Raw genomic sequence first — 26,115 nt, forward strand, 5'->3', positions numbered from 1 at the left:
GAATAATTCCAATTAGTCCTCAACCTACTTCCAAGAGTGATTGCTGCTGGGCACTGTGAAGCAAGCCTATGGTTACAACTATCTGGGAGGCTCAGGTGGGAGATTTGTTTGAGTTCAGTTATTACAGGACAGCCTGGGCAATGCAGTTAAAACAACCTCTGAAAACAAGCACTTCATCCCCCTAAAGCAGCAATAAACCAAAACAATAACTGCTATTACATAGCAGGCATAGTATCAAAGACACCAGGTAGTCTCATTTAATGTAGGAACCATGAACCTTAAAACAATTTGTGATTGGTAGTTTTCAAAGTGAATGGGGGAAAATAAACCCTCAATATAGGAGGAACTGTTCTTAATTCCTAATTACTTCTGTCTTGCCTTATACTTTTTGGGAAGTACAAAGTCAAGTTAATATCAATACAAACAGCTATATGAAATCAACTCCCACTTAGAAAACAAAAACCAAAGAAGACAGGTCCTATTTCCATATTCTTTTGTTTGTTTTTCAAGACAGGGTTTTTCTGTTTATTCCTGGATGTCTTGGGACTCACTCTGTAGTTCAGGCCAGCCTCAAATTCACAGAGATTCCTCTGCCTCTGCCTCCCTAGTGCTGGAATTAAAGGCATGAGCCACCACCACTTTCTAATTTACTTTTTCCTTACCTAATTCCTGGGCAAGGAGCTCTAAGTGGAAGAAATGTAGAGTCTGACTGTTGAATGAATTAGTTAGTCATACATATATAATGTATTGATCACATTACAGAGAAGAGTGTACCTCTAGCCACCTGCTACACATAATACCATCATATACAGGTATGTCAGAAATCCTTCACTCAAATATAAAGAATGTTAATGTTTTCTGATGAAAAAAAATAAATAAACGGTATACCTTATTAAAGTACTGTTAAGTCAAGCAGTGATGGCACATGCCTTTAATCCCAGCACTTAGCACCAGTGGTTCACCTGGTCTACAGAGTGAGTTCCAGGACAGCCAGAGCTATACAGAGAAACCCTGTCTTGTGCCAGATGCATGCTTTTAATCCCAACAACTGGGAGGCAAAGGCAAGATGGATCTCTGTGAGTTCAAGGACAGTCTGATCTACAAAGCAAGTTCCAGAACAGCCAGGGCTATTATACAGAGAGAGCCTGTCTTGAAAAACAATACAAAACAACACAAAACAACACTGTCTTGGGGCCGGGGGAGACAAATATAGGATGAGAATGTAGATTTCAGGGGAGAAAACAAAAAGGATCTCACCTTATCACGACAGAGAGATTCAATGAGAGCATCAGCCTCTTCCATCCTCCCGTACATCACTAACGCAATGCCAACTGCTAGACCACGCAGAATCTTCTCATGCTGAGTCTCTTGTGCATAGCCAACCATATCCTCAATAGCTTGGGCGTTTTTAGAACCTAACATAACCAAACCTAAGGCCAGGCCAGCTGCCTCCCCTGGAGTAAAAAGTAAAATAACGTGCAACAGCTATTTTTATAGCGTCAACATATCCAACTGAAAGTAGTGCCTATTCGCATCAATTATGAGACTACTAGCCTTCTAATAGAGACGAAAACACTTCAGATTGATTTTACGTGTTTTGCCTTGACGTATATATGCACAACCACATATACATGTATGTGCCTGCTGCAAGAAGCCAAGAGAGGATGGTGAATTCCCTAGAACTGGAGTTAAGAGTAGTGAGCTACCATGCGGGTGCTGGGAACCAAACTCAGGTCTTCTCTAAGAGCAACGAGTGTTTTTAACTACTGAGCTATGTCCTCAGCCCTTGCCAACCTTTAAAAAAAATACTCATTATTATTTATGTGGACATGTGTGTGTCTATTTGCAGATATGCACATGTCCAAGAAGGTCAGAGTGATGCTGGACACCCTAGAGCTGGTATTAAGGACAGTTTTTAACTGCTTGATGTGGGTACTGGAAATTGAACTCTGGTCCTCTAATTCAGGCTTTTAACTGCTGAGCCATCTCTCCCTAACTACAATTTTTTGTTAGTTTGTTTTCGAGACAGCGTTTCTCTGTGTAGCGTTTCTCCATGTAGCCTTGGTTGTGCTGGACTTGCTTTGTAGACCAGGCTGGCCTCGAACTCATGGAGATCTGCCCAGCTCCCCAAGAGCAATTTTTAAAAAGAGAGACAGTGTATGTGGAAGTATATCTATACATGCATATTATTTTTCTTTAAATCTTGACAGTATGCATTATCCAATCTTGTAATAAAGTCAAGAGACATTAAGGCAACTTTTTTTAAAAAAGCATTATTAGTGTGGTGGTTTGAATTGGTATGGACCCCATAGACTTATGTGTTTGAATGCTTGGCCCATAGGGAGTAGCATTATTAGGAGGTATGGCCTTGCTGGAGTAAATGTGGCCTTGGTGGAGGAAGTGTGTCACTGTAGGGACAGGCTTTGAGGTCTTCTATGCTCAAGCTACACCCAATGTGGCACCCCAGTCTCCTTCTGCTGCCTGGGGATCAAGATGTAGAACTCTCAGCAACTCCTCTAGCACCATGCCTGCCTACCTACTGCCATGTTTAAACTGTAAACCAGCCCCAATTAAATGTTTGTTTTTTAATAAGAGTTGCTGTCGTCATGTTGGCTCTTCACAGCAATGAAACTCTATCTAAGATAATCACCAAGCACCATGGAATATCCCCAACACAAAAATAGCTCTCTTTAATAACCTCCTATTTGCACAAGTTACTTCTGTCAGAGCAATCTGAATACACCCCTTTAGAAAGGGGCTACATTAGAAAGAACAAGATAAATCTGCTAAACAGAAAAAACTCTGCTTCCTCTTCAACAAGAGAAGCCCAGTGGATCTAAGGACAGCACTACCTGGTCTTCTCTCTCTTCCCCAATGTAATGCCAACTATAAGAATTTCTCATCTTGAGTTTTTTTTTAAGAAGACTATAAAAAGGCAAGTAAAAAAAAAAAAATCACAAAGTTTGTTGTTTTCAGTAACAAATAATTACCTGTGACAGCATCATCCTGATAAAGGTTTGTTTTCAACAAATCATATACATCTTGACGTGCAGTTCCCATTGCAGCTAAACCAAGGCCCAGGCTGCCTCCATGTCTAACAATCTAGGGAAAAAAGCATTGGTTCCAATAATCCAGAACACAGTACTTAAGACACGCACATACAGAGAACCCTCAGCTAGGCTGGTTTCAAACTCAGTATGTAGCTGTGGATAGTCTTGAACTGTTTGATCCTACCTCTACTTCCCAATTATCAAAAAATATTTTGAGAGGAGATATACAGAACATGTCTCAGTAAAAAAGAGCAGATACTCAGGAACCCGTGGTAACCTCAGCAATTTTAGTTATGATGGCTGCTAGTGTAACTAGTGACTTGAGAAGTACATGAGAGAAGAAAAGTAGTCAGAGTGTACCTCCATAAATTTACATAAGAAAGACTAAGCAGTGCTAAGAAGCAAGTACCAGTGAAAAATTAGGCCAGACAAGGGAAATCTGCAGATGTTCGTAGGCTAAGAAGGGGGAGGCAATATGGATGGAGAAGCCAAAGACTGAAGAAAAGAAAGCATCTAACATGGTTGAAAAGTAGGAGAAAGTGGGGTCAGAGCATAAAGCTGATCTTCATCTGAAAAAGGAGGCTTTGGAAGTTGTCCATTTTGAAAGCACATTTTATTCTTATGATGACAACACTTCAGCGTTTTTCTGGGAATACTTCTTCCACTCTGCTGACTGTGGCGGAACTGTCATTTATGAAGCTCCCACCTTATCCTCTAACTCTGGTGTGGGCACTGAGCCAGGGCAATAGGTTGTTCCATCTCTAGAATTGTGATGTTTGCAACCAGGGAAATCAACGAAAAAAATGTTTCAAGTTCGTTCATCCTGATCACAGGTCCCAGAAGACAGAGCCCCCTTAGCTCCTGTATATACATAAGGAGTCATCCAGAGTTGCCCAGAGTTAGAAAAACGCTGCTTCATCAACATTTTCATTAATTATAAAAGATGCTTCTGATGAACTTCTTGTTTCAGTCAGAAGACGCTTCCACTACTAGTGTTCTGTCGCCTGCTTTGCACGTGCGTGTGTCAATAAACTGTCTGAGGAGATGAGGTAAAGATGTGTGCGCATCCATGGAGAGAATATGTGAGCGAGGAACTTCTTAGCCAGGACAGACCATCTTCTTGGCTCAGTTTTTTTCACTGAAATTTGAAGCTATAATGTTCTGGTTCATTTAACCATTTTCTTGATAATTTTCTAAAAGCTCACTTGAACCTAAATGCTAAAGTCTAAAATCCCATTTGAGGGTCATTTAAAGTAACAGGACTGCTTAATAAACGTTTTCAAAAGAATTACATAAAAAAACCTATCAATGATCAAAATAAGCAATAATTCTGATTTCTCAGAGTATATGCTACCTTGGACACCCTGCATTTCCTTTAAAAAGATATGGTTAAACCAGGTGAAATGTAACATCCATACAGTAATAACATTCCAAGATATTTAGGTGAGACCACATGTCTTGCTTGTTTCACTTGGTTTTAAAGGACTAAGAAGCACAATTTTAACTTATAAAGAAAAAAAAAAAAAAAAGAAACTAACCTTAAAAAAAAAGAAAGAAAGAAAGAAGAAAGGAAAAAAGGCAAGTGTGATGACTCATTCCTGTAATTTCAGCACTCAGGAGGCTGAGGTAGGAGAATGTCTGAGTTGGAAGACAGGTTGGGTTAAATACCAAGACCCTATCTCAAGAGAACCTACAGCAAAATGGAAGCAGTTTCAATATAAACCCTCAAATTACTATGGGAAGTTCTGTTTTTGGTATTCCCAAATTCTAAGAAATCTATTCACCGAAATACTGAGCAAATACATAATTAGGTGGTTCTCAACCTTCCTAAGGCTCCGACCCATTAATATAGTTCCTCATGCTGTGACCCCAAAACTAAAAAATTTTGTTGCTACTCATACTGTAATTCTGGTACTTTGTAAATTGTAATGTAAATTTCCGATATGCAGAATATCTAATATACACAATCCCCACAAAAGGGTTATTTGACTCCTAAATGGGTCAAGACCCACAGGTTGAGAATCACTGTCTTAGATTCTCAAATAATAGAAATACAGTTTTTCACCCTAATACTTACATCATTGCTGGCATTCTTAAGCTGATTAAGGAGATAGTCAATTATGTCACCGCCATGATTGGCATGAATAAGACCCAATGCGTAAAGACCTCCACCTTCCTGATAGGCTGACCCTGGAGAAGTGTCCTTGGGAAGGTATGTTGCCATTAACTGTAATGCTTCCTTCTCATGACCCTGTAGATTTGAGTTACAAAGAGGTTAGAGAAAGGTAGAGTAAACCAGGTGCAGCATCTCCTCAGAATGCCTACTTGCTGATTGGTTACCAGGATGTGCTCTCATCCAAACAATTCCTACACTTAAATAGGACTCTTTAAGAGATCTAGAAACAGCTTGGTTAGAAAACATTGTAATCATATCTACTTTTGACTTTGTTTTACAATGTTTCCCCAAATTAACTTAGACTATACAACATTTCAACTCAATTGTTAAAAAATGGCTTAGTCACAAAAAAGGATTTCTAACTTTTACTAAAAAGAAAGACACTTATTTTAGTGCCTTCTTTACTTCACCCTTCGCTGTCCAAGGACTGACTTGATCTGACAACATACACCTGTTGATGAATTACAATAAACTTATGCTTCTTAGCCCCACAAAAATGGCTTCTTCTCTGATGGCCAGTCACAATGAATAAAATACATTACCTTATGGATTACACCCAAGCTGGCAGTTGCAGTAAATTTGGCCCAGTTAGTGGCTCTGGCCAACCACTCCAAGTTATCTCTGTAAGAGAAAAAAAAAAAAAAAGCATCCTGAGCATTATTATTCCTAACTTTCCTAAGCTGTTCCGCTCTTGGAGAAAGAGTCTAGTACTGTAGTTGTAGTTGTAGTACTGTAGGTTGGTCTTCAACCAGTAATCCTCCTGCCTCAGCCTCCCAAGTACTGGAATTACAGGCCTGCATTAATATTATGATTTTTTTTTTTTTTTTTTTTTTGAGATAGGTTTCTCTGTGTAGCCCTGTCTTGGAAATCAATCTGTAGACCAGGATGGCTTCGAACTCAGAGACACGCATGCCTCTGCCTCCCAAAAGTGTGCCACTACCACCCAGCTCTAAAGGTTCTTAAAATACAGATTACATAATTCTACTTTGAACAAAAGGAAAATCATATATTTCATTTTTTTCCTTCAAGCTACCAAGACAACTTATAAAAGTAACTAATTTTACTTTAAAATAAGCAAATATAAAACAAACTATATGTAATAAGCAAACATACTTAAAATTCAAGACTAGTTGGAAGCATGAGAATACTATCAATGTAATCTTGGTGAAAAATCATTTGGGGGCTGAAGAGACAGCTCAGTGGTTAAGAGCACATAGTGTTCTTAGAACTGAACCCAACTTCAGTTCCCAGCACCCAAGTCAGTGGCTCAGTGGCTGTTAACTTCAGCTCCAGAAAGTCTGACGGCCTCTTCTGGTCTCCAAATGCAACTATAGATAACCTACCCCCGACACACAGGAATATATATTTAAGGAAGAAATTCCAGCAAGGTGGAACTCCCCAAGCATATTTACCTAAGAAACTGGTCACTGGTCGTGCCACAGTGCATGAACGAGTTAGCTATTACAGTTGCTGTATGACACACAGAATTTCGTACTGCATCCTATAAAAACAAGTACAGACTTCTTTATCACTGGCAAAGTATTTGTACATACATATGCTCACATACATTCAGAAGCCGAATTTTGCAGCAAAATCAGAAAACAATTGAAATGACATTTAAAATATGAATCTTGAGGGTTTTTGTTTTGTTTTGCTTTTAGAGAAAGGGTTTGAGACATTTCTTTATGTAAAGATGAAAAAGCTAGTTTGTAAAAACAAGACAATCAAAGATTTTTATTTGTGGTATTAACTTCAAGTCACTATCAGATTTTTTTGTCTGTTTTATGGGACAGGGTTTCATGTAGCCCAAGTAGGCATGAACTTGTTTGACCTCGTGACACTTCTGCCTATATCTCCACTGGCTCAGTCACAGATCTGAAGTGTGAATTCACAGATCTCCAACTCCTCTCCTTGAGCATCCGATAATTATTGAGACATTTCTATTTCTCTTCAGCATCTTGCCTAAGGTCTCCACGGTCCTGGAGGAACTTAAGTAGCAATGCTGTAACTCATTTGGCCTGCACCTTTAGCAGCCACCAAATTATGTATCAATGTAAGAATGTATTTTTAGTGCTGGAGATATAACTAACCCAAGGCCTTTTACAGTTCGTGCAGCTCTCTACTCATTAACTACCTTTTAAGCCCTAACTTAATTATAAATTATGTGAGTCTATATTTTTTTTGCCATCTGTAAATATGTATTTTTTTAAAAGGGACTAAATACCTGCTTAAATCAAACACTGTTTAGTTACTGAACTAGTGTATGGCTATAAGAAAAAAACAAATGTCCCTAGGAAGGGATACCGAGAAAAGATTTTCTTTTTACTGCTATTTATCTTTACACATGAAAACTTTTTTCTCCCAAGAAAGAAGTTTATTTAGTGCACTGCAAAGAGAGCAGGAGACAAGGCAGTAATAGATGAATACTTTCCTTGAAAACACTGTCTGTGTGCACGCGCGCCCATGCGAGAGCTCCTGTGCCACCTCAGGTGTCATTCCTCAGGAGCTAACCATCTTGCTTTTTGAGACAGAGTCTCTCATTGGCCTAGAGTTCAACAAATAGGCTACGCTGGTTGGCGAGTAAACCCGAGGGATTCACCTGACTTCCCAGTATTACAAGCACCCACCATCTCTTCTGGGGACTGAACTCATGTTTTTGTTTGTAAAACAAGTAAGCACTTTACCAACTGGGCTACTTTAGCTCTTTTGAAAATTTCTGAACTAAATTTACAGGTATGTAATCATACCTGTTCAAAAACTGAAATTTGTCAGAGTCTGTGCCTGAGACTGGTAGAGTGGGAAATATAGTCATATCGACTACATTAACATCTTGACCATGCTATCATGCTCAACTTTAAGTGAATACATTAATATTTAAAATAAAATTTAAATTTAATTTAAAATGAAACAAAAAATTCACATTCCTGAACAAGTACAAAAAACAGGAACTCAATCCTTGTCAGTTCCCTTTCCTCTAATAAGTGAGTTTCCACCCATTCACTCATGCTGGTGACAGAGAATCCAGGGACACATTCACACAGGCTGAGTAGATGTTCTTGCACTGAGTTCAGCCACACTCACTGTTATTTTTACAAAAATTTTTAACATTCGCTTGGTTATAGGAAGTAAAACAAAGCCTTCAACAAGACAAAACAAAAAACATTATAATACAGAAAATTTTCTACCTTTGTGTTTTTTAAAATCATGAGGTCTGTGTTATTATTTCGTATTAAGAACTGCAGGTGTAATTCAATAGCCATTTCACCACTTAAAATTTTAATCATTTTCAGTGTCTGGTCCTTGGGCTCTGGACTCTGCCAAAACAAAAAAAGAGTAAAAATATTAATATTAATGAAATTCACTAAACCAATTTTATTTCATCAGTCTAAAAACAATGAAAGCAATCACACACACACACACACACACACACACATTCATACATACTCATATATAACACACATATACACAAACACACACTCATATGCACACAACATCCTTTTCCCATATTTTAATGACAGGATCTAGAAAATTCAACTATCACTGTTTGAAGCAGACACAGGATCCTATAGAACTGGAGTTTCAGAGAGTTGTGAAACACAATATAAGTGCTAGAATTGAACCTGGGTCCTCTGATGAGTTTTCAAAACTACTTTTTATAAAAATTCATTTTTATAAAATGACTCTGGCATCACAAACAAAAACTAAAACCTTCAAAAAGTCAAGTAAATATCACATATTTAAAACAATGTGTTTGGTAATACTGGCACACACCTTTAATCCCAATACTTGTCAGGCTTAATTCCAGTCTGATTTATACTGAATACCAGCCAGGGCTACATAGTGACAGTCTCCTCTTCCCCTCTGCTCCTCTCCCCCGCTCCCCCACCAAAACCAAAACCAAACCAAAACATAAAGAAGAATTAGAGGAAGAAGAGCCCCAAGAAAACAATGAACTGTAACTGAATGTATGCTCACCACATCTGGTGTTTTTCCCGCCTGTGCACTGCCTGTCTTCTCCTCCGTTTCCATAGGGTCACTAGAATGAGAAAAGCCACTGATCAACACTTTAATAAATCTCTTCTAAATAGAAGGCGCAGGCAATTTAGTTATAGTACAGATCTGAACTATGTTCAAATTGTTCTACAAAAAATAAATTTACTTTTTGAGTATTTTCAATAAGACTCTAGCATCTCTAAGATGGAGGAAACAGTTATTAAATTTCCCCCAGATAAACTGTTTAAAAAACAAAAAAACAAATTTAGGTTAACAATATTCTTGAATAATAAATCCAACAAAAATGGGGCAAAAAAAAGTCCATTTCCAAATAGTCAGGTGGAGATGAACCACCAGTAGCTAAAAAAAAGTGTTACGTAAATCATCCGGGATCCCCCAACTTTAAAACTAAACAGCTGATACTTCCTTCTGGGTCAAAGCAAAATGCTATAGAGAAAACACTGGGCAGAGAAAACACACTATCATTTTGTTTGCTACTTCACAAACATAATACAAGAGAAAGAAAGTTTTAGGGAACATTGAAAGTAGAAAAACAACCTTAAACAATCCACCTCTGTAAAAGTTTAGGAAACCTGAATTTAGTAAAATAAATCATAGAAAATGACTAAAGTAAAATCCTTATACAGCATTACTATATGAAAAAATTTATTTCAAGTAGTGGACATCATAGGCATGATGGCACACGCCTTTAATCCCAGCATTAAGGAGGCAGAGACAGGTGGAGCTCTGTGAGTTTGAGGGCAGCCTGGACTACATGAGGAATTGTAGGCTAGCCAGGGTTACACAGTGAGACTCTTTCTTTAAAAAAAAAAAAAAAAAAAAAAAGGGAGATAAGAAAATAATTTAGGATGAAAAAGAGACTCAGATGGGGCTAAGGATATAGCTCATTCTGTAGTATTTGCACAGTACGCATAAAGCCCTGGGTTCAATCCCCAGCACTACAGAAAACTGGGCACAGTGTCTAATGCCAACATCATCTCAGCACTTTGGCCAGCCTATATACAGCTCCTGTCTCAAAACAAATGAGAATTAGAGAAAGTCAAAAATTAAAATACAACTAGCAGAAAATTACAAATGAGAAAAAAAAAAATCATTTCAGAAAAGATTAACTCACAATGAAAATGACAGCAAATAAACAGAATGATTTTTAAAAAGAATTTAAAAATAAGCTAGGTGTGGTGGCACATGCATGTAATGCCAGCATTTGGGGAGGCAGAGGCAGGCAGAACTCAGTGAGTTCGATATCAGCCTGGTCTACAAAAGGAGTCCAGGACAGCCAGAGCTACAGAGCTATACAAAGAAACGCTGTCACAAAAAAAAAATAAATAAATAAAACAAACAAAAGAAACTTCTATAAACAAATAGGGATATATATGGGGAGAGGGAGCAGAAAACTAAATTAAACGCTATTACCCTCACATCAGGAACAAAGGATATTCATTTTCACTACTTCTATTCTAAAATGCACTGGGATTCCCAGTCAGTGTAGAAAAAAGGAGAAAGAGGAGAATATAGAAAGAGGGGGAGAAGTAAAATGGTCTCTATTGGTAGATGTATGATTTCTATGCAGAAATTTCTACAGAAGGATCTATTTTTAAAATTTTCTAAAGGTAAAAAAAAATGAAGAAAAGTACCATGTTTCTAGATTATGGGCTGAATATTGCCAGGGTTACAGGTTCAGTATTGTGAGATTTCAGTGAAGAGTTTCCACACAATCCCAGTCAAAGTGCCCAGAGGCTCACAGAAATCTACAACAGCCACAATGAAAAAAAGAATCAAACTGTGGCTCTGGGAGTTTGAAATGTATCTCAGTGGTAGAGTGTTTCGAAGAATATACAAGGATCCCCAGCAATGAGATAAAAACATCTTATAGTATCTATTTTAAGACATCATAAGTTTTAGTAATCAAAAAGATAGTACTCATATAAAGAAAGACAAACAGATCAATGGAAGATGAAAAAAATCTTCCAAGAGCTTACAGAACAGTCCATTAAATTCTAAGTACTCAATGGCTCCTTCCCCCAACACTTCCAAAATACTTCATAGTCCTCCCCCAAACAACATGGCCAGGTACTACACAGCAATACTATCCTGGTACCAATCTCTATGGTAGTTTGCTTTCTATTTCTGTGATAAAGACCATGACCAAAAGGAAAGGCTTAAATGTCCACCATGAGGGGAGTCAGAAAAGAAAGTCATGGAAGGAATCTGGAAGCAGAACTAAAGCGGAGGTCGTGGAGCAGCACTGCTCACTAGCCTGGAACAGCCAAGACATAATTTAAGTCGCTGGTCTAAATGTATAATATGCAGGGGAAACTGTATATTGTCTGAGTCTAAGATATTAATTATTTGGGTTTACTAGAAGTGCAAACCCCAGAACATTCCTTTCTAAATATTTAGTCCAGATGAATCTGAGACAATTATTTTGGCCCACCTATTTCACATATTTTATTATAATTAAGTAGCCACAAGTATCTGACATGCATCCTGTAGCACCTATTTCTTTCTAGAAGAATCCACTTTGGTTGTCCTTATTTTCCCTATCATAGTGTAAAGTAGGGCACTATCATTAAACTTCACAATCTGTAAAACTTAACAGTTAAACTTATTTATTGTCAAAATCTACTCTCTAGGACTATTCTATTGAGTTCCCAGATAAGTGGAGATGTACAGTTAGCTCTGACACAGAAGAAGATACCTGTCTTTCTCTGATCCGGGCACAGTACCCGTATTGGTAGATCCAGGCACAGAAGCAATGGGGGTACCAACAGTTCGAAGATTCTGGATTACAGATGACAAAAACTGCTGGCTAGCACTTTCATACAAATCAAAACAAATCTGATAGGCCATCAGCAGGTTATCTTCCTTCACCAGCTTTTCTAAGATATCACTCACGGCCTGAGGATCATCTAAGAAAATTAAGCACTGAAATAGAGAAAAAGAACAAGCATATAGTAACTGAAAACTTCATATGCAAGGTACTCAGAGCACACATAGTCCACAATTAAAACTGGAACATTTATCTACTCTAGCATTCCATTTTGAAACCCAATACTAAGTAAATTTTTCTTAAAAATCATATTCACAGTCCTATGCCTGGTGGCTAGCAGTATTCAATATTAACTGCTGAATCTATTTTTTTCTTTTTTGAGACAGGATCTCATTGTGTATCCCAGAACTTGGCATGTATGTAGACCAGGGCGACCTCAAGTTCAAACAGGCATCTGCCTGGCTCGGCTGGGATTAAAGGTGTATACAACCACACCCAGCAATCTTCACTCCTCTTTACCACATCCATAATTTATTTATTTGTTTTTTTATTTATTTGGTTTTTCAAGACAAGGTTTCTCTGCAGACCTTCTCTGTAGATAGCTCTGGCTCTCCTGGAATTCTGCAGACCAGGCTGGCCTGAGGTGCGAGATCCCTGCCTCTGCTCCCTGAGCACTGAGATAAAAGGCGTTCAGCACTGCTGTCTGATCTTAAATTATATCCAGTACTCTTCAACCCGTATTTTCTCTATCACCATACAGTTTTACAAATCAATCATTCATTTAACACGTAGTGTACTGTGCTGGGCTAGAACAAGAGTAATCAAAATTATCATTTCAAAGCTTTTCTCTTCTGTTAAAATATTCCATGTATTTAAACAAGATTAACCTTTTAATAACTCAGTTTAATTTTTAAAAACTCAGTTTAAATATTATTCCCTTGTAAGTAGAAATTTATTCAATTTCAAGAAAAAATATACAGTCAAAATTACTATAAACTAAAAACAGAAAATAATAGAAACAAAGCAAGTGACCAGTAATAACTTGCTTAAGTAAGGCAGAGTTAATGTACTGAATAACCACAGTATAAGGAAAGAAGTTGAACTAGAAGAAAGGGACAAAGAACAATTATATGAGCATGAAAAAAAAATAACAGAACTCTAAAAACTAATATAAAGAAAAAGGAAATACAATGTTAAATATTAAACTGACTTAGGGTAACATATAAAAAATTAACTTGGGGCTGGAGAGATGGCTCAGGGGTTAAGAGCACTGTCTGCTCTTCCAGAGGTCCTGAGTTCAATTCCCAGCACCCACATGGTGGCTCACAACCATCTACACCCTCTACTGCCCTCTTAGAACACTAACATGCATTAAATAAATAAATAAATAAAATCTTTGGAGCAATTTCAATGTGGACATTTTTGTCACTTGGTATTTTCTGTCTCAAATTGCATTCTGAATCAATTTTTAAAGGATATATATATACACACATAAGAGTACATTATAATGAATATGAAATAAAATGCTATGCTGAAATAAAATGCTATGCTGAAATAAAATGCTATGCTCTTAAGCAGTATATAAAATATATACAGTGTATTAATTGCTTGAAAGTAAACCATGCATATCTCCAGTCAATGAAAGCTACATAGACACTGAGAAGAATATAGTAGATCTAAATGTGCAATAAATTGGGAAAAATCTACCATTATCTTTAGGGAAAAGTCTACAAGAAGAGAAAGGGGAAAAAAAAAATCAGACTTTATTTCATATTTTTCTACACTACTTGAAAATTTTAAGTGGTTCAGAAATTAAGAGATAAAATATAACCAATGTTTAGTTGTGTTTTAAGTGATGAGTTCATACATCATATCAAACTGAATAAAGAATATACATAAATACAAAGAATACATTTTAGAAAAATAATTTTTAAATGATGAGATTCCATTCATCAGTAAAAGGAATATAAACCACGTATTTATCCTCACAGGAGTATAAAGATCAACTGAGTTACCATATGAAGCGACCACAGAAACTCAGCATAACAAAGTGCAACACAAATGCTCTGACATGCATGGTACAGCACGTAAAGGAAGCCAGAGTCAGCACCTGACAAACATTGATGAAGTCGGGCTTCTCCAAGTTCATGTAGATTTTAACCAGGACTCTTAATACTTTATTCCGAAACTGCTTATTCTGCATTAAAGACATGCAGAGTTTGAGGCTGTAAGCTAGCATTCCTGGGACATCATTCTGAAAGACATAATTTAAAGACAGCACTTTTTAGTCTTTACATATATTTAGAAACAAAACAGTTTAATTTCCACCCCCTCCCCCTTTTAAAGACAGGCTTTCTCTGTGTAGCCCTGGCTGTCCTGGAACTCACTCTGTGTCCAGGATGCTCTGTATTCAGAGATCTGCCTGCCTCTGCCTCCCAGTGCTGGGATTAAAGATGCCAACACCATCCAACTATGATTTAAAAGTAACAAAACCCTAAAAAGAAACAAAACAAAACAAAAAACTAAACTAAAAAAAAAAAAAAAAATTTAAACCAGTATAGAGTCAGGAAAGCATTCTGCCACTGAGGCACCTTTCCAGCCGTTGGCCTTTTCAGAGCATCTCACTATGTAGTCAAACCTCTTGTCTGCACATTCCAAGCGCTGGGATTAAAAGTGTGTTGCACATGTGGCTTAGAGGAATCTTAAGAGTAACTACACATTTCTGTCTTTACGGAGAAAAAAACTGAACAAAAAACCAGGCACAGTGGTACACATCCATGATCCCACCCCTTGGGTGATGAAGAAAGAAGAATCAGGAATTCAAATTTGAGGCCAGACTGGTCTGCATGTGACCCTATTTCAGAAAAACAAGAAAACCAAACCAAAATCCAAAAAGGAGTGACCCAATTTAATACTACTTAAAGGCCAATCAGGATGTCACTAAGTGAACACAGTATACTCTAACAGTCATACTACTGTTATCAAATGCTGTGCTTTGCAACTGCCTCCTACCTTGCTGCTAGAGCCCCTTTGACCAGCTAACTCATATTCACTCAAAGGTCAGAAAGCATGTTACAGAGCTATCACCAGGTCTGTCACTCTGTTTGATACTCTTGTTAAATGGCCTCGGTGTCAAATTCCTTCTCAGTGGTAATGTTTATACACATAGGTTGGTGGGGCTATCAACTGGTCAGAGAAGCTTCTTTTTGCAGTGGCAATTGCCAATGCAGAGACTTATAACCGGCCAAAGTGTTGGTTTATAAATAAATGACTGTTGAGTGTTTAGCTCTAAACAGGACATTTCTATCAACCATTCAGGGAACATTGAAGAATAGAAAACATAGAATATTAGAGCTGAAGGGTTGAGAGAATTGGAGAGACTGCAAAATGCTGTGTTCTGGATATGATATGACCACTGTATTCATGAATTCACAGCAGCTTTGGTCACATGTACAAGATCTGCACAGGCTCAAGCCAGTCAACGCTCCCACCTGGATGGGGGAAAGGCTCACGGACTTTAGCTCTAGCTGAGGAGCTATTGGCAATTGATGGATGCTGAAGAAGGAAAGTCATTTTTCTTTGGGGGTGTGGCTACTGGTGGACTGCCATGCTCAGTTGGAGGACCTACACCTATGCACATGCAGAAAGCACTAATCAGACTCCATAAGTTACAAAAGAAAGGACAGGCTGGTCAGGTGACTCAGTAGGTTCAATCCTCAAGACTCACATGGAAGAAGGAAAGAACAACTCCCATTACCTTCTGGCTTCTATGCATGCACTGTAGTAGCACATGAGTGCTCCCTTACTGACACACAAATAAAGTGTAATGAAAAAAGGAGGTCATGAGGTGGGAAAGAGACACACTGGGGACACCTAGGAGTATGAAGAGGAAGGTGGGAGTGGGTATGATTTAGATACCCTACGTACATGTATGAGACTGTCAGAGAACCAATAAAAAGATTTCTAAAAATGGTACGGCCAGGCAGTGGTGGTGCCTGCCTTTAATCCCAGCACTAGGTAGGCAGAAGTAGGAGGAGCTCTTAAGGCCAGCCTAGTCCACAGAGTGAGTTCCAGGACAGCTAAGGCTACACAGAGAAACCGTGTCTCAAAAAACCAAACCAAACCAAACCAGAGTTTGCATCTGAACACCCTGTTTTGTCGACATTCCTACTCACAGATTCCAGTATAGTCTTCTCAAAGACATCTAGTCTCCTGGTCTCCAGAGCAATACCGACCGCTTGCTTATACTTGTGATCATCAAGACATCGCTGGAACATTTTGTTCACGATGCCTTCCAATCTCTGGTCGATAGGTTTTTTTTCTCCTTCAGGCAAATCTGCATTTTCCACACATTGTTTGGTATAATGATCAATGCATTTTGCTATGGAGAAAACAAAATTACGAATTATTTTGTAAACTGGACTAAACTAATAGAAAACAAGACAAAACAATGTCTACATTCATGATCACAAACACTACAAGTAAGCACACTTTAAAATACTAGAACTTACACTTTCAAATAAGTCATTTTTATGATAGTTACAAAGGACTACACAACACCACCAACAAAGCTGATATTATTCCAAACATTACTAACTATTCTGACCAAAATTATATCAATTCGATTAAGTCAAGAGTTGGCTAACAGTTGCTGTTTCGTTTTTTAAAGAAACACATACTTGTCATTACAAAGAATATTTTAAAAGGCATGTAACAGCTATTACCACAAAGAATATATTATACTTCACATCTGAAACTAGGTATCCTGGGATTAATAACTGTATGTAAATCATCTTTGTAGAACAATGGTGCCACAGGCTCAAAAAGCAACTCCAAAGAATGCCAAATGCTTTTCAAGCAATGGCAGAAAATCAGAAAACAAAACAAAACAAAACAAAAAAAACAAACAAAACAAACAACCCCCCCCCCCATCTTAGCATGATATGGAACCTATATCCCCAAGGAGTGCCTGAAAATTCATGCAGGAGCATATATGCTCAATTTGACTTCCACATTTCATATGATTAGCATGGCCAGAGAGAACAGAGACATACTGAAGGGTACCCTACCAATGGCACAATGGATGAGAAACACATGCACAGGTGAAATCATGCCTTAAGCATTCTAGAGAAACCAAAACCAGGCATTTCCCGAGCTGCCTTTATGTCACCTACAGAGTGACTACACACATACACACACACACACACACTCCACTTTCTTCACTTGTTTGTCTTCTCTTTGAAAAGAGAAGAAAAGGGAACCACGTCAAGAATAGTTTAGTTCCAAACCTTGGGAAACAGAAATAACTACCACAAAGAACTGTTAGCTCAGTAGATGATCTAAGTTAAATGAGTCTCTGTATGGGGGATAGCAATAGACTTTTATAAACTAGGTACACTATATTTAGAGTTCATCTAGGTAGAACTTGGAAAGTTTAGGTCAGTTAATAAGAATAAACTAACAATATCAAAGCCGGGCATGGTGGTGCATGCCTGTAATCCCAGCACTCAGAAGGCATAGGCAGGCAGATCTCTGAGTATGAGGCCAGCCTGGTGTACAAAGGGAATTCAGGACAGCTAGGGCTACACAGAGAAACCCTGTCTCAAACAAACAAACAAACAACCTTTCATTTTACAAGTGGATAATCTCAGATCTCTGTTAGAGTGACAGACTATGACACCAATATTTCTAAAATCAACAAATAAGCCAGACATGGTGGCACATACTACAATCCCAGTACTTGAGAGGTGGAAACAGGAAGATCAAAAGTTTGAGGATATCCTGGGCTACAAAATGAGTTCTAGGCTGTACTGGGCTACATACATAACAAAACCCATCTCAATAAATAAACAAAAAATAACAATAAGGGTTTTAGAGTGAGTCAATCTAGGTTTTAATTTCTTGCCTTTAATTTAACAACCATGTACCTTTTCATCTTAAAGCCCCATTTTCTCATTTGGACATCAAGGCTAGCTCTTCACAGGTCAGTTGTGGAACAAATGAAGACTATGAAGAATGACCACCATGGTATGAAGAGTGACTAAAACACTTCCTGTATTAGCAGCAATTATATACAATAGTTGCAGCAGATGCCTATGGTAATCTCAGCACTCAAGGGCCAGAGGCAAGAGGATTCTGAGTCCAGGACCAGCCTGCTATATACTGAAATCCTGTTTCTAACAAATAAAAAGAAGACAGACAAGAAATTGTCTATATAATTGTCTATATAATCTGTCTATAAAGATTAGTTTTATTTAATTGGTTACTCAAACTGCTCACTGGACTGAGATGACCGTCACTGCTGAGATAAGCTGTACTCAGCAGGAAGCTGATGGAAACACGTTGCCTGTTTAACAGTTTTAGATGATAATAAACATCCAATTAAACTAAAATCTAGCAACATATCAAAGTGAATAAAAAGGCTATATCGACTAGAGCAAGAAGACATCTGCAAGATCAAAACCTTAATAGATGGAAGATAATTACCTATTATAGTCTCCACATATTCAGAATTATCATTGACATTGAAGAGGTCACCTGCTCCAAGAGCATAATTCAGAGACTCCTCAAAAGCCCCCAGATGATAAAATACTTTAGATGCCACCAAGGCTGCAAACTGCCGACTACGGAAACCTTCATCTTCATATAAAACTTCTCTGAAAGAAATAAGGAAAGGTAGGCCTTGTTTAACATATGGTCTTCCTAAAAACTCAAAATTTAACCACTCAAGCCACAAATTAGTAGATTCCTAAATGAGTTAAGTAAGCAATTCTACTTTACCCAAATTTATAGAAATAAAGTATTTTCTTACATTTTGTCTACAGACTCAGAAATTTCTGCCCAGAAATCATTGACAACTGCATTCAATTTGTGTAGTGCAAATTCCTGTAAAATAAAACAAAATTGAATTTTAAAGACTTCCTTATAGCATGAATTTCATGCTTCCTTATAGTGTCCACTGGTCGGTCAGGTGGTGCATGCCTTCTAATCGCAGCCCTCAGGAAGCAGATGCAGGCGAATCTCTACAAGTTCTAGGCCAGCCTGGTCTCACAGAGTTCCAGGATAGCCAAGGCTATGTAGAAGGAGCCTGTCTCAAAAAACAAAAAAGTGCCCACAAATTTATAGCCAAAGTCTCAGTAATATTTATTTTAAAATTTCATGTCTAACAAATACATAAATTTGGAATGTACTTTTTCTTAGATTTATCCTTTTCTGGTTTTGTTTTCAAACATAAAACAGTAAACTATGCATGTATTATTTCTTACAGTGAACTCTTTCTTCTTCGAATATACAAGACTCCAGGTTGCTAGCTTACGTTACGTGAGTACAGGTATCTACAGACCTTTGCAGAACATTCTACTTTTTTTTTTTTTTAACTTTAAGAAGAGTTGTTTTATTACATTTATTTAGATGCGTGCATGTGTATGTGTACCCATGTGCCACAGTGTGCTTGTGGGGGTCAAAAAACAATTTTGGGGGGCTCACTTCTCTCCTACCATATGTGTTCTGGGGGTCAAACTCAGGCTGTCAGGCTAGGCAGCAAGTGCCTTACCTGTTGTCTTGTCTACCCAATATTCCAAAGTTTTGTCAAGTGAAAATAAACACGTGACACAGAAGAAGCAATGTTCTGTGCTTATTGTTGCTAACAAAGCTGGAAGGTTACTCATGTGCCATTTTACTATCTGCAGCCCATAAACTAATTTCTAGTATCAAAATATCGTCTCTTCTAGCTAGAGCTCAACAACTGGCTACCGGCTATAGAAGGCTACTTTAAATGATAGGAAATGTAAAGATATCTCAAAACCAAAGAAGCTTCATAGACTTCATGGTAAGCTCAGGGACTTTCTTCAACCCGCACCTTAAGCTGTGGCTCTTCTTCATCCAGAAGAGAAATGATCCCAGCTGTAAGACAAAAGATATAATACCACAGTTAGGAAACATGTTCATGCAGATAGACACCAATATGTGGTCAAAAACTACCAATGGGGCGATGCTCACTGGGTAAAGTGCTTGCTGCAAAACCTAAGGATGGATGGATCCCAGCGCCCATGTAAAAAGAAGGGCATGACCCTAGTGCTGCGAAGGGCAAGGCAGAAAGAAGCAGATGCCGTCTCAAAAAAGATGGACAGTGATAGAAGATGCCTGCTGCCAACCCCTGACCTGAGTTAAACCTTTAGCACTCACTTAAAAGCTAGGGATAAAGCCAGCACACACACACACACAGGCAGGTACCCAGAGCTTGCTGGCCAACTAGTCTAGACCACTGGTGAGCTCTGGGCTCAGTGTGACCCTGTCTCAAAAAGCAAAGTGAACAGTGATGGAGGAAGACATCTGACATTATTAACCTCTGGCCTCTACATTCACTGGCACATATGTGTGCGTGCATACACAAAACACACTCACATATATACTGCATATATACAGAACACAGAAGACGAGGAAAAATTATTTTTCATTAGAGAAACTATTATTATTTAGAACTGTGGAAGTTAATGGAGTTAGGGAGATAGCCAAATAGGTAAGCATGCTTGCTTAGAAAGCATGAAGACCAGAGTTCAAATTTCCACATGCACCAGTTACCCAGCACTGGTGGAATCAGAGCAGAGACAGGAGGATCACTGTCCTCCTTCAGGCTTGCTAGCCTGTAGCCGAGAGAGACAGAGAGTGAGAGACAGACAGGCAGACACTGTCTCAGGAGAACAGGCCGACAGAGGGGGGAGGGAGGATGGAAGGAAAAGGGAGAAAGTGACAGAGGCCATGAAGAAGCAAGCTAACAGGATAGCCATGTACTCCTCAGCCTCTGTATATACGCAGGAGCACACGCCTGTGCATACACCACACATATACTGTCACGCCCTCTCTCACACACACCACCAACTTTTTACTGTGTGTGCGGGGGAACATGTGTGCCATAGCATACATGGAGGTCAGAGGACAACTGGTGGAAGTTGGTTTGCCCTTTAACCACATGGGTCCTTGGTATCAAACTCAAGTCATTAGGCTTGGGGCAAGTGCCTTTGGCCACTGGCCCATAAATAAAAACATTTAAAATAACAGTAAAAGTTTATATGTTGGAGCCTTTAGATTTATCTGTGTCAATATTAAAACTCTCACCAACCAGGAGGTATCACCTTTTGCCCTGCCCAGTGATTCTGAAAGTACAGCTCTTGGTCCAACAGTGTTACCAGCACTTGGGAACTTACTAGAAGTGTAAATTCTCGGTCTTCCCCAGAACTTCTTTACCAGACCCAGGAATAAAGTTTCCCAGTGGGTCTTGTGCTCACTACACTTTGATGACTATTCACTTAGATACTGACCAAGCAAGGAAAAATTTCTATACAACTTTAGAATAAAATTTATTCACACAAAATAAACCAACAACTGCTGAATGTGGTGCTACATGCTCTAATCCTAGCATGTGGAGACAAAGGCAGGAGAATCCCAACTTTGAGACTGATCTTGACTCAAAAATTAAAGTAAATAACATAGAAAAAAGTTCATTTCAATTATTTCAATGTGCTCACATTAAAGCACCCTCTTCCTATCACAAATAACAGACTGTAAACATTTATTTTAACATTTCCCTATTTATTGTGTGTTGTGAGCACACATGCCACAGTGCATACAACTTTCACAACTTGTGTGAATCAGTTCTCTCCGTCTCCCAGTTGGATTCCAGAAACTGCAGGTCATCAAGCTTGGAGGCAAGAGCCCTTACCCACTCAGCCGTGGTGCTGGCCCACAAAGAAGAAATTTCACTATAAAGGATGAGCAGTCTCAGCAAGCACAGCGTCTACCACATCCTCACCTTAGCTGAGTGTCAGCAGCAATGAGAAAAAAGAAAGCTGAGTTTTCCCAAAAAAACACAAGACAGTTCTTGGATGACATAATAGGAAATTCTGTCCTTGTACCATAAATACAACCGAATTTTCTCAACTATGTTTCTCATATTGGTAATAAAATCATTCTGGAACACCAATACTAGTTAATTAAAAAGTTTCCTGTCATTTTCATTCAAAGAGTTTAGTTTAGTTACCTCTTTCATCTGGTAAATACAGTTTTGGCAAACAGCTCCAGGAGTTTTGGGGAAGCCACAAAGGAAAAGGTACAATGTTTAGCAGTAAAATAAAGGCACCCCACTGTTCTAAAAGCAAAAACCTTGGTATGACACATCCAGAATAAAGAGGAGAAAAGATAAACTTAAAATGAAACCATTTTAACCACTTAATGCTTTAATTGACTACTGAAACACTTTTGTTGTACTAAAAAAAAAAGTAATTATTGTGTGGGGGATGGCAGGATGAGGAACAAATGGCAGACCAGAACAGCTGACATGCAGAATGGCCATTAAGTAGGACAACACTTGATTCTAAAGGCTCCGATTACCTATCACACATGCAATGTTACACTGGAATGGCTTCTTTACCAGGAGAGCTGGATCTTTGGACTTTCCTATGTGGTTTCAACTGTGACTGGTTTCTTACATGGTACCCTGGCACAGCATGTCAGCCTTCCGATGGAACACAGCTAAATCAAATACACTTTATACGTCTATGCTAATATTTCCTACTTAAAGATAAAATAGAATCTAACTCTGGATAGGCAAAGACCTAAGTGCTTTTCAAAAATTTGTATGGAACTGGAGAGATGTTCAATGGTTAAGAGCACTGGCTGCTCTTGCAGAGGACCAGGCAGGGTTCAGGTCCCAAAATCCTGTGACAGCTTACAACCATCTGTAATTCCAGTCTTGATGGATCCGATGCCCTCTTTTGACCTCTATGGGTACTAGGTACTCAGGTGGTACACATACATACATGAAGGCAAAACACTCACACACATAAAAATAAATAAACCTGAATAAAAATAAAAGCTTATGTCATAACAGGAACTCAGCAGATACTGTGTTAAATTGTTGACTCAATTAACGGCAATGTTTTCATATTATTTATCAATATAAATAATATTGTATGTATGTATGTATTGTATGTCCTGGAAGTATTACTTCAAAGTTGAAAATGGTCAATTCAGGATGTCAGAAGAGGATAAAGAGTAGAAAACTACTATTTTAAAGCTTGTCATTACTTCCTCTATTTGCTAGTATTAAATATAATCCATTCAAATTCATGCTTCCTTCCAGTAAATAAGTATTAATGTCTTTGTCCCATTCCCTTTCACAAACCTCTTAAAAAAACAAAACAATATAGAAACCCAAAATGGTCTATATTAGCCTCTTAGTCACAACTGTTTTTAGTGACTAGCGTGTCCAGTAAGTAAATGAATGACTATATTGCCACAGTAGAACCATGACTCTAGGGACTGGACAGCTAAGAGCATTGGCTGCTCTTCCAGAGGACCAGGGTTCAATTCCCAGCACCCACATGGCAGCTCACAACTGTCTACAGTTCCCATTCCATGGGATCTGACACTCTTATACAGACATATGTACAGTTAAAACACCAATGAACATATAATAAAAATAAATAAATTACAGAACCCCAACTCTGGCCTGTAAAGTACTTGGGGTAAGTCCTAAGCCCAGGTCCTAAGCCAAATTGAGGTGACAGGAAAAAAGTGACAAAAAGGTTGGAACAGAAACTGACAATTCAATAAACTCAAATGACAGGTATAAATGTATATGTTATCATCCCAGTATTTCAGGGTAGGATCTCAAAAATCCTTGGTCCTGAAACCACAAAGAGGGTAAAATTTCCTTATATTCCTACTAAGTCCTGTTTCAGTCTGCTCTAAAAACTCAGAGAACCCATTTTCTCATTCAAGACATAGTTTTTAACATTAGCCACACACTTAGCAGTGTCCTGAGAATTATGTAAACAGGTTTCCTGCCCAAAATCCTACCATGGAGTTCAGTATAACAGCATTAAGGCAAAATTAACACGGTTATTACAGAATAGCAGGAAGAAGAAGTAGCTGCCAATGGGGAGTCAGAATGTTTTAATAGAGTGATTAGGTTGAGATAAACATTGAAGGTCTAAGACACAAAAGAAAAGGCTAAGTGGGAACAGAATGTACAAGAACTCTTAAATACAAAAGAAACTGTCTTGAGTGATTATGGTATAATGAGAATGATACTATTACAAATCTGGATTTTATTCTAACCATCACTGATACCCTTGAGAAGAAACACTACACAAAGTTTCCAAAGCAAATTCCAGGAACTAGAAGGGACTTAGAAAAAGCATTGGTAGAAAAACAAAAGTCTTGAGTCTAGTATAATAACCCAGGCAAGAGGTGAAAGTGGCCTCGACCGCAGTCCAAAGGAGGTAGCTATTTCTGGGTCCACTCTTAACAGTACTCAACTAAGCCCCCACAGAATTATGGTCAGTGAAGCCAACACTCTGAAGACCAGTGGTACTGGCTGGGCCTAAGCCTGTATTTACCAATGGCAGAAAATCTAATATTTGTCTCCAGAGTCATGGGGGGGTGGGGGAGGAAATAATCCCTTTGATGGGAACTAAAAGTCATTTGTAACTAACTTGTAATCATTTGTATCCATCAGGACAAAAGGCTAACTTCAAGTACAGGCAACACTTCTTCATGTGCTAGCAAATAACCGTCACAGGGTTTACTCATAAACACCTTTAATCCGAGCCCCTGAGAGACAGAGGCAGGGGAATCTTTTGAGTTTGAGGCCAGCCTGGTCTACACAGTGAGTTCCAGGATAGCCAGAGCTAACACAGTGAGGCCGTGTCTGAAAAAACAAACATCCAAACAAGTATAGAATAAAAAGGACAACCAAGAAAGGGTATGAAAGCAGCCAAGTATGAGAAAGCACCAGGTCTGGGGACAGCTATGTATATATAAATCAGACAGCCTGCAGAGGGGGCCTTGAAAAATCTCCATCTAAAAGTTCGTCTCCACACCTTCCCATTCAATATCCACCACAAGCATCTGCGTTTAAAACCAAACAAGTATGTTGAAATCGGCTTTGCAGTCCTGAGCATCTAAACACACACAGTAAGCCGGCTCTCCATTCAATGCTGCCTTCACCGAATGAAGTTCTTAAGTGAATACGGTGGCCCCAGAAACCAGCCACCTCAAACCGAATTTCGGACTTCCAGGAGAAGCTATCTCAAGCCCAAGGCAGACGCACGGCGTGTAGCAGTTAGGACGCCAGGCCAGGAGCTGCTCTGCCAGCCTTACGATGGCACAGGGACCCACCCCAAACCAAAACACCTGCGGGGAAAGACGGGGGGTCACTCGGCCGAGAAGCGGACTGAGAGAATAAAAGGAATCCCTGGGCGGTCCAGGGACCGCCTAGGAGCCCGGTCTGGTCCTGGCACGGGGGTGTGGCTGGAGAGGGTTGTCCAGGTGGTCACCTGGTCCGATTCCTACGAACCCAAAGGGCCTGCGGTGGCCCGGCCAGCTTCCCAGCCCTTGACCCCGGGGTGGGCCTCGGGCAGAGGGGCCGCACAGGCCGCCGCTCGACCCGGAGGTGCCCAGTCACCCGCCCTGACTCAGCTAAACGCCGGCGCGGCGGCGGCTCCTCCCTGGGGCGCCTGTTCCCGGCAGCGCTCACCGGCTGAAGTGATCATGGTTGCGCCCTGCACTCGCCGGTCCGCTCCTCCACAGTCCTGGCCAAGCCCTAGATCTGTCAGCACAGGGCCCGCTCGCTCCGCCGCGCCTCCAGGTTCCCGGGTGCGCTGCTCAGTCAGTCCCTTCCACAGGCCGCCGGCTCGCTTCTAGCCGAGGACCCCGCCCGCTCTGGGGCTGCCCACATCCCCGCCTGAGGTGTGGCGCAAATTCACTTCCACCCCTGTGTCTTTTGCGCAGCGGCCGCCCCTCGAGACCATGCAACGGGGCAAAAAGCACGCAGTTGTTTTTTATAACTCTCCGTGAGGTCGGAGCTCTGGCAGGTCGGGAACGAGCATTCATTTGCACCTGCCGTCAGGCTTCAAAGTAGACACCCTGGCAAAGAGAGGCCCACTCATCACCCGCCATTGCTAAGAGAAAGGGTATAAAGGAAGGTAGACGGCAATGCTCGCAGCGCCACCTATTGCTATGGCGGTCTCATTGCAGTAATACCCGCCATCCCAAGTGTAGCCAAGGGTTCTCTTAGAAACCTGTGTTAAAGAAAGAGCTGCTAA

At 39.5% G+C, this 26,115-nt stretch overlaps 1 protein-coding gene across 1 annotated transcript in view; it reads right to left on the reverse strand.

The window, feature by feature from the left end:
- Positions 1-25,726, reverse strand: part of Psmd1 (proteasome 26S subunit, non-ATPase 1) — a 68,533-nt gene extending 42,807 nt beyond the window's left edge. Inside the window, exons 1-14 of the mRNA XM_055616517.1 lie at positions 25,548-25,726; positions 19,869-19,912; positions 18,822-18,895; positions 18,497-18,666; positions 16,186-16,391; positions 14,121-14,264; positions 11,939-12,165; positions 9,202-9,262; positions 8,412-8,540; positions 6,639-6,727; positions 5,769-5,847; positions 5,128-5,301; positions 2,991-3,102; positions 1,258-1,454 (exon numbers count right to left, since the gene is read on the reverse strand). Of these exons, the coding sequence (XP_055472492.1) occupies positions 1,258-1,454; positions 2,991-3,102; positions 5,128-5,301; positions 5,769-5,847; positions 6,639-6,727; positions 8,412-8,540; positions 9,202-9,262; positions 11,939-12,165; positions 14,121-14,264; positions 16,186-16,391; positions 18,497-18,666; positions 18,822-18,895; positions 19,869-19,912; positions 25,548-25,563 (1,722 nt within the window). The 5' untranslated portion in view covers positions 25,564-25,726. The remainder of the gene's footprint in view (positions 1-1,257; positions 1,455-2,990; positions 3,103-5,127; positions 5,302-5,768; positions 5,848-6,638; positions 6,728-8,411; positions 8,541-9,201; positions 9,263-11,938; positions 12,166-14,120; positions 14,265-16,185; positions 16,392-18,496; positions 18,667-18,821; positions 18,896-19,868; positions 19,913-25,547) is intronic.
- Between the last annotated feature and the right edge of the window lie 389 nt (positions 25,727-26,115).

The sequence above is a fragment of the Psammomys obesus genome, unplaced genomic scaffold (assembly GCF_907164565.1).
Source record: "Psammomys obesus unplaced genomic scaffold, mPsaObe1.curated_primary_1811, whole genome shotgun sequence".
NCBI classification, from domain to species: Eukaryota; Metazoa; Chordata; class Mammalia; order Rodentia; family Muridae; genus Psammomys; species Psammomys obesus.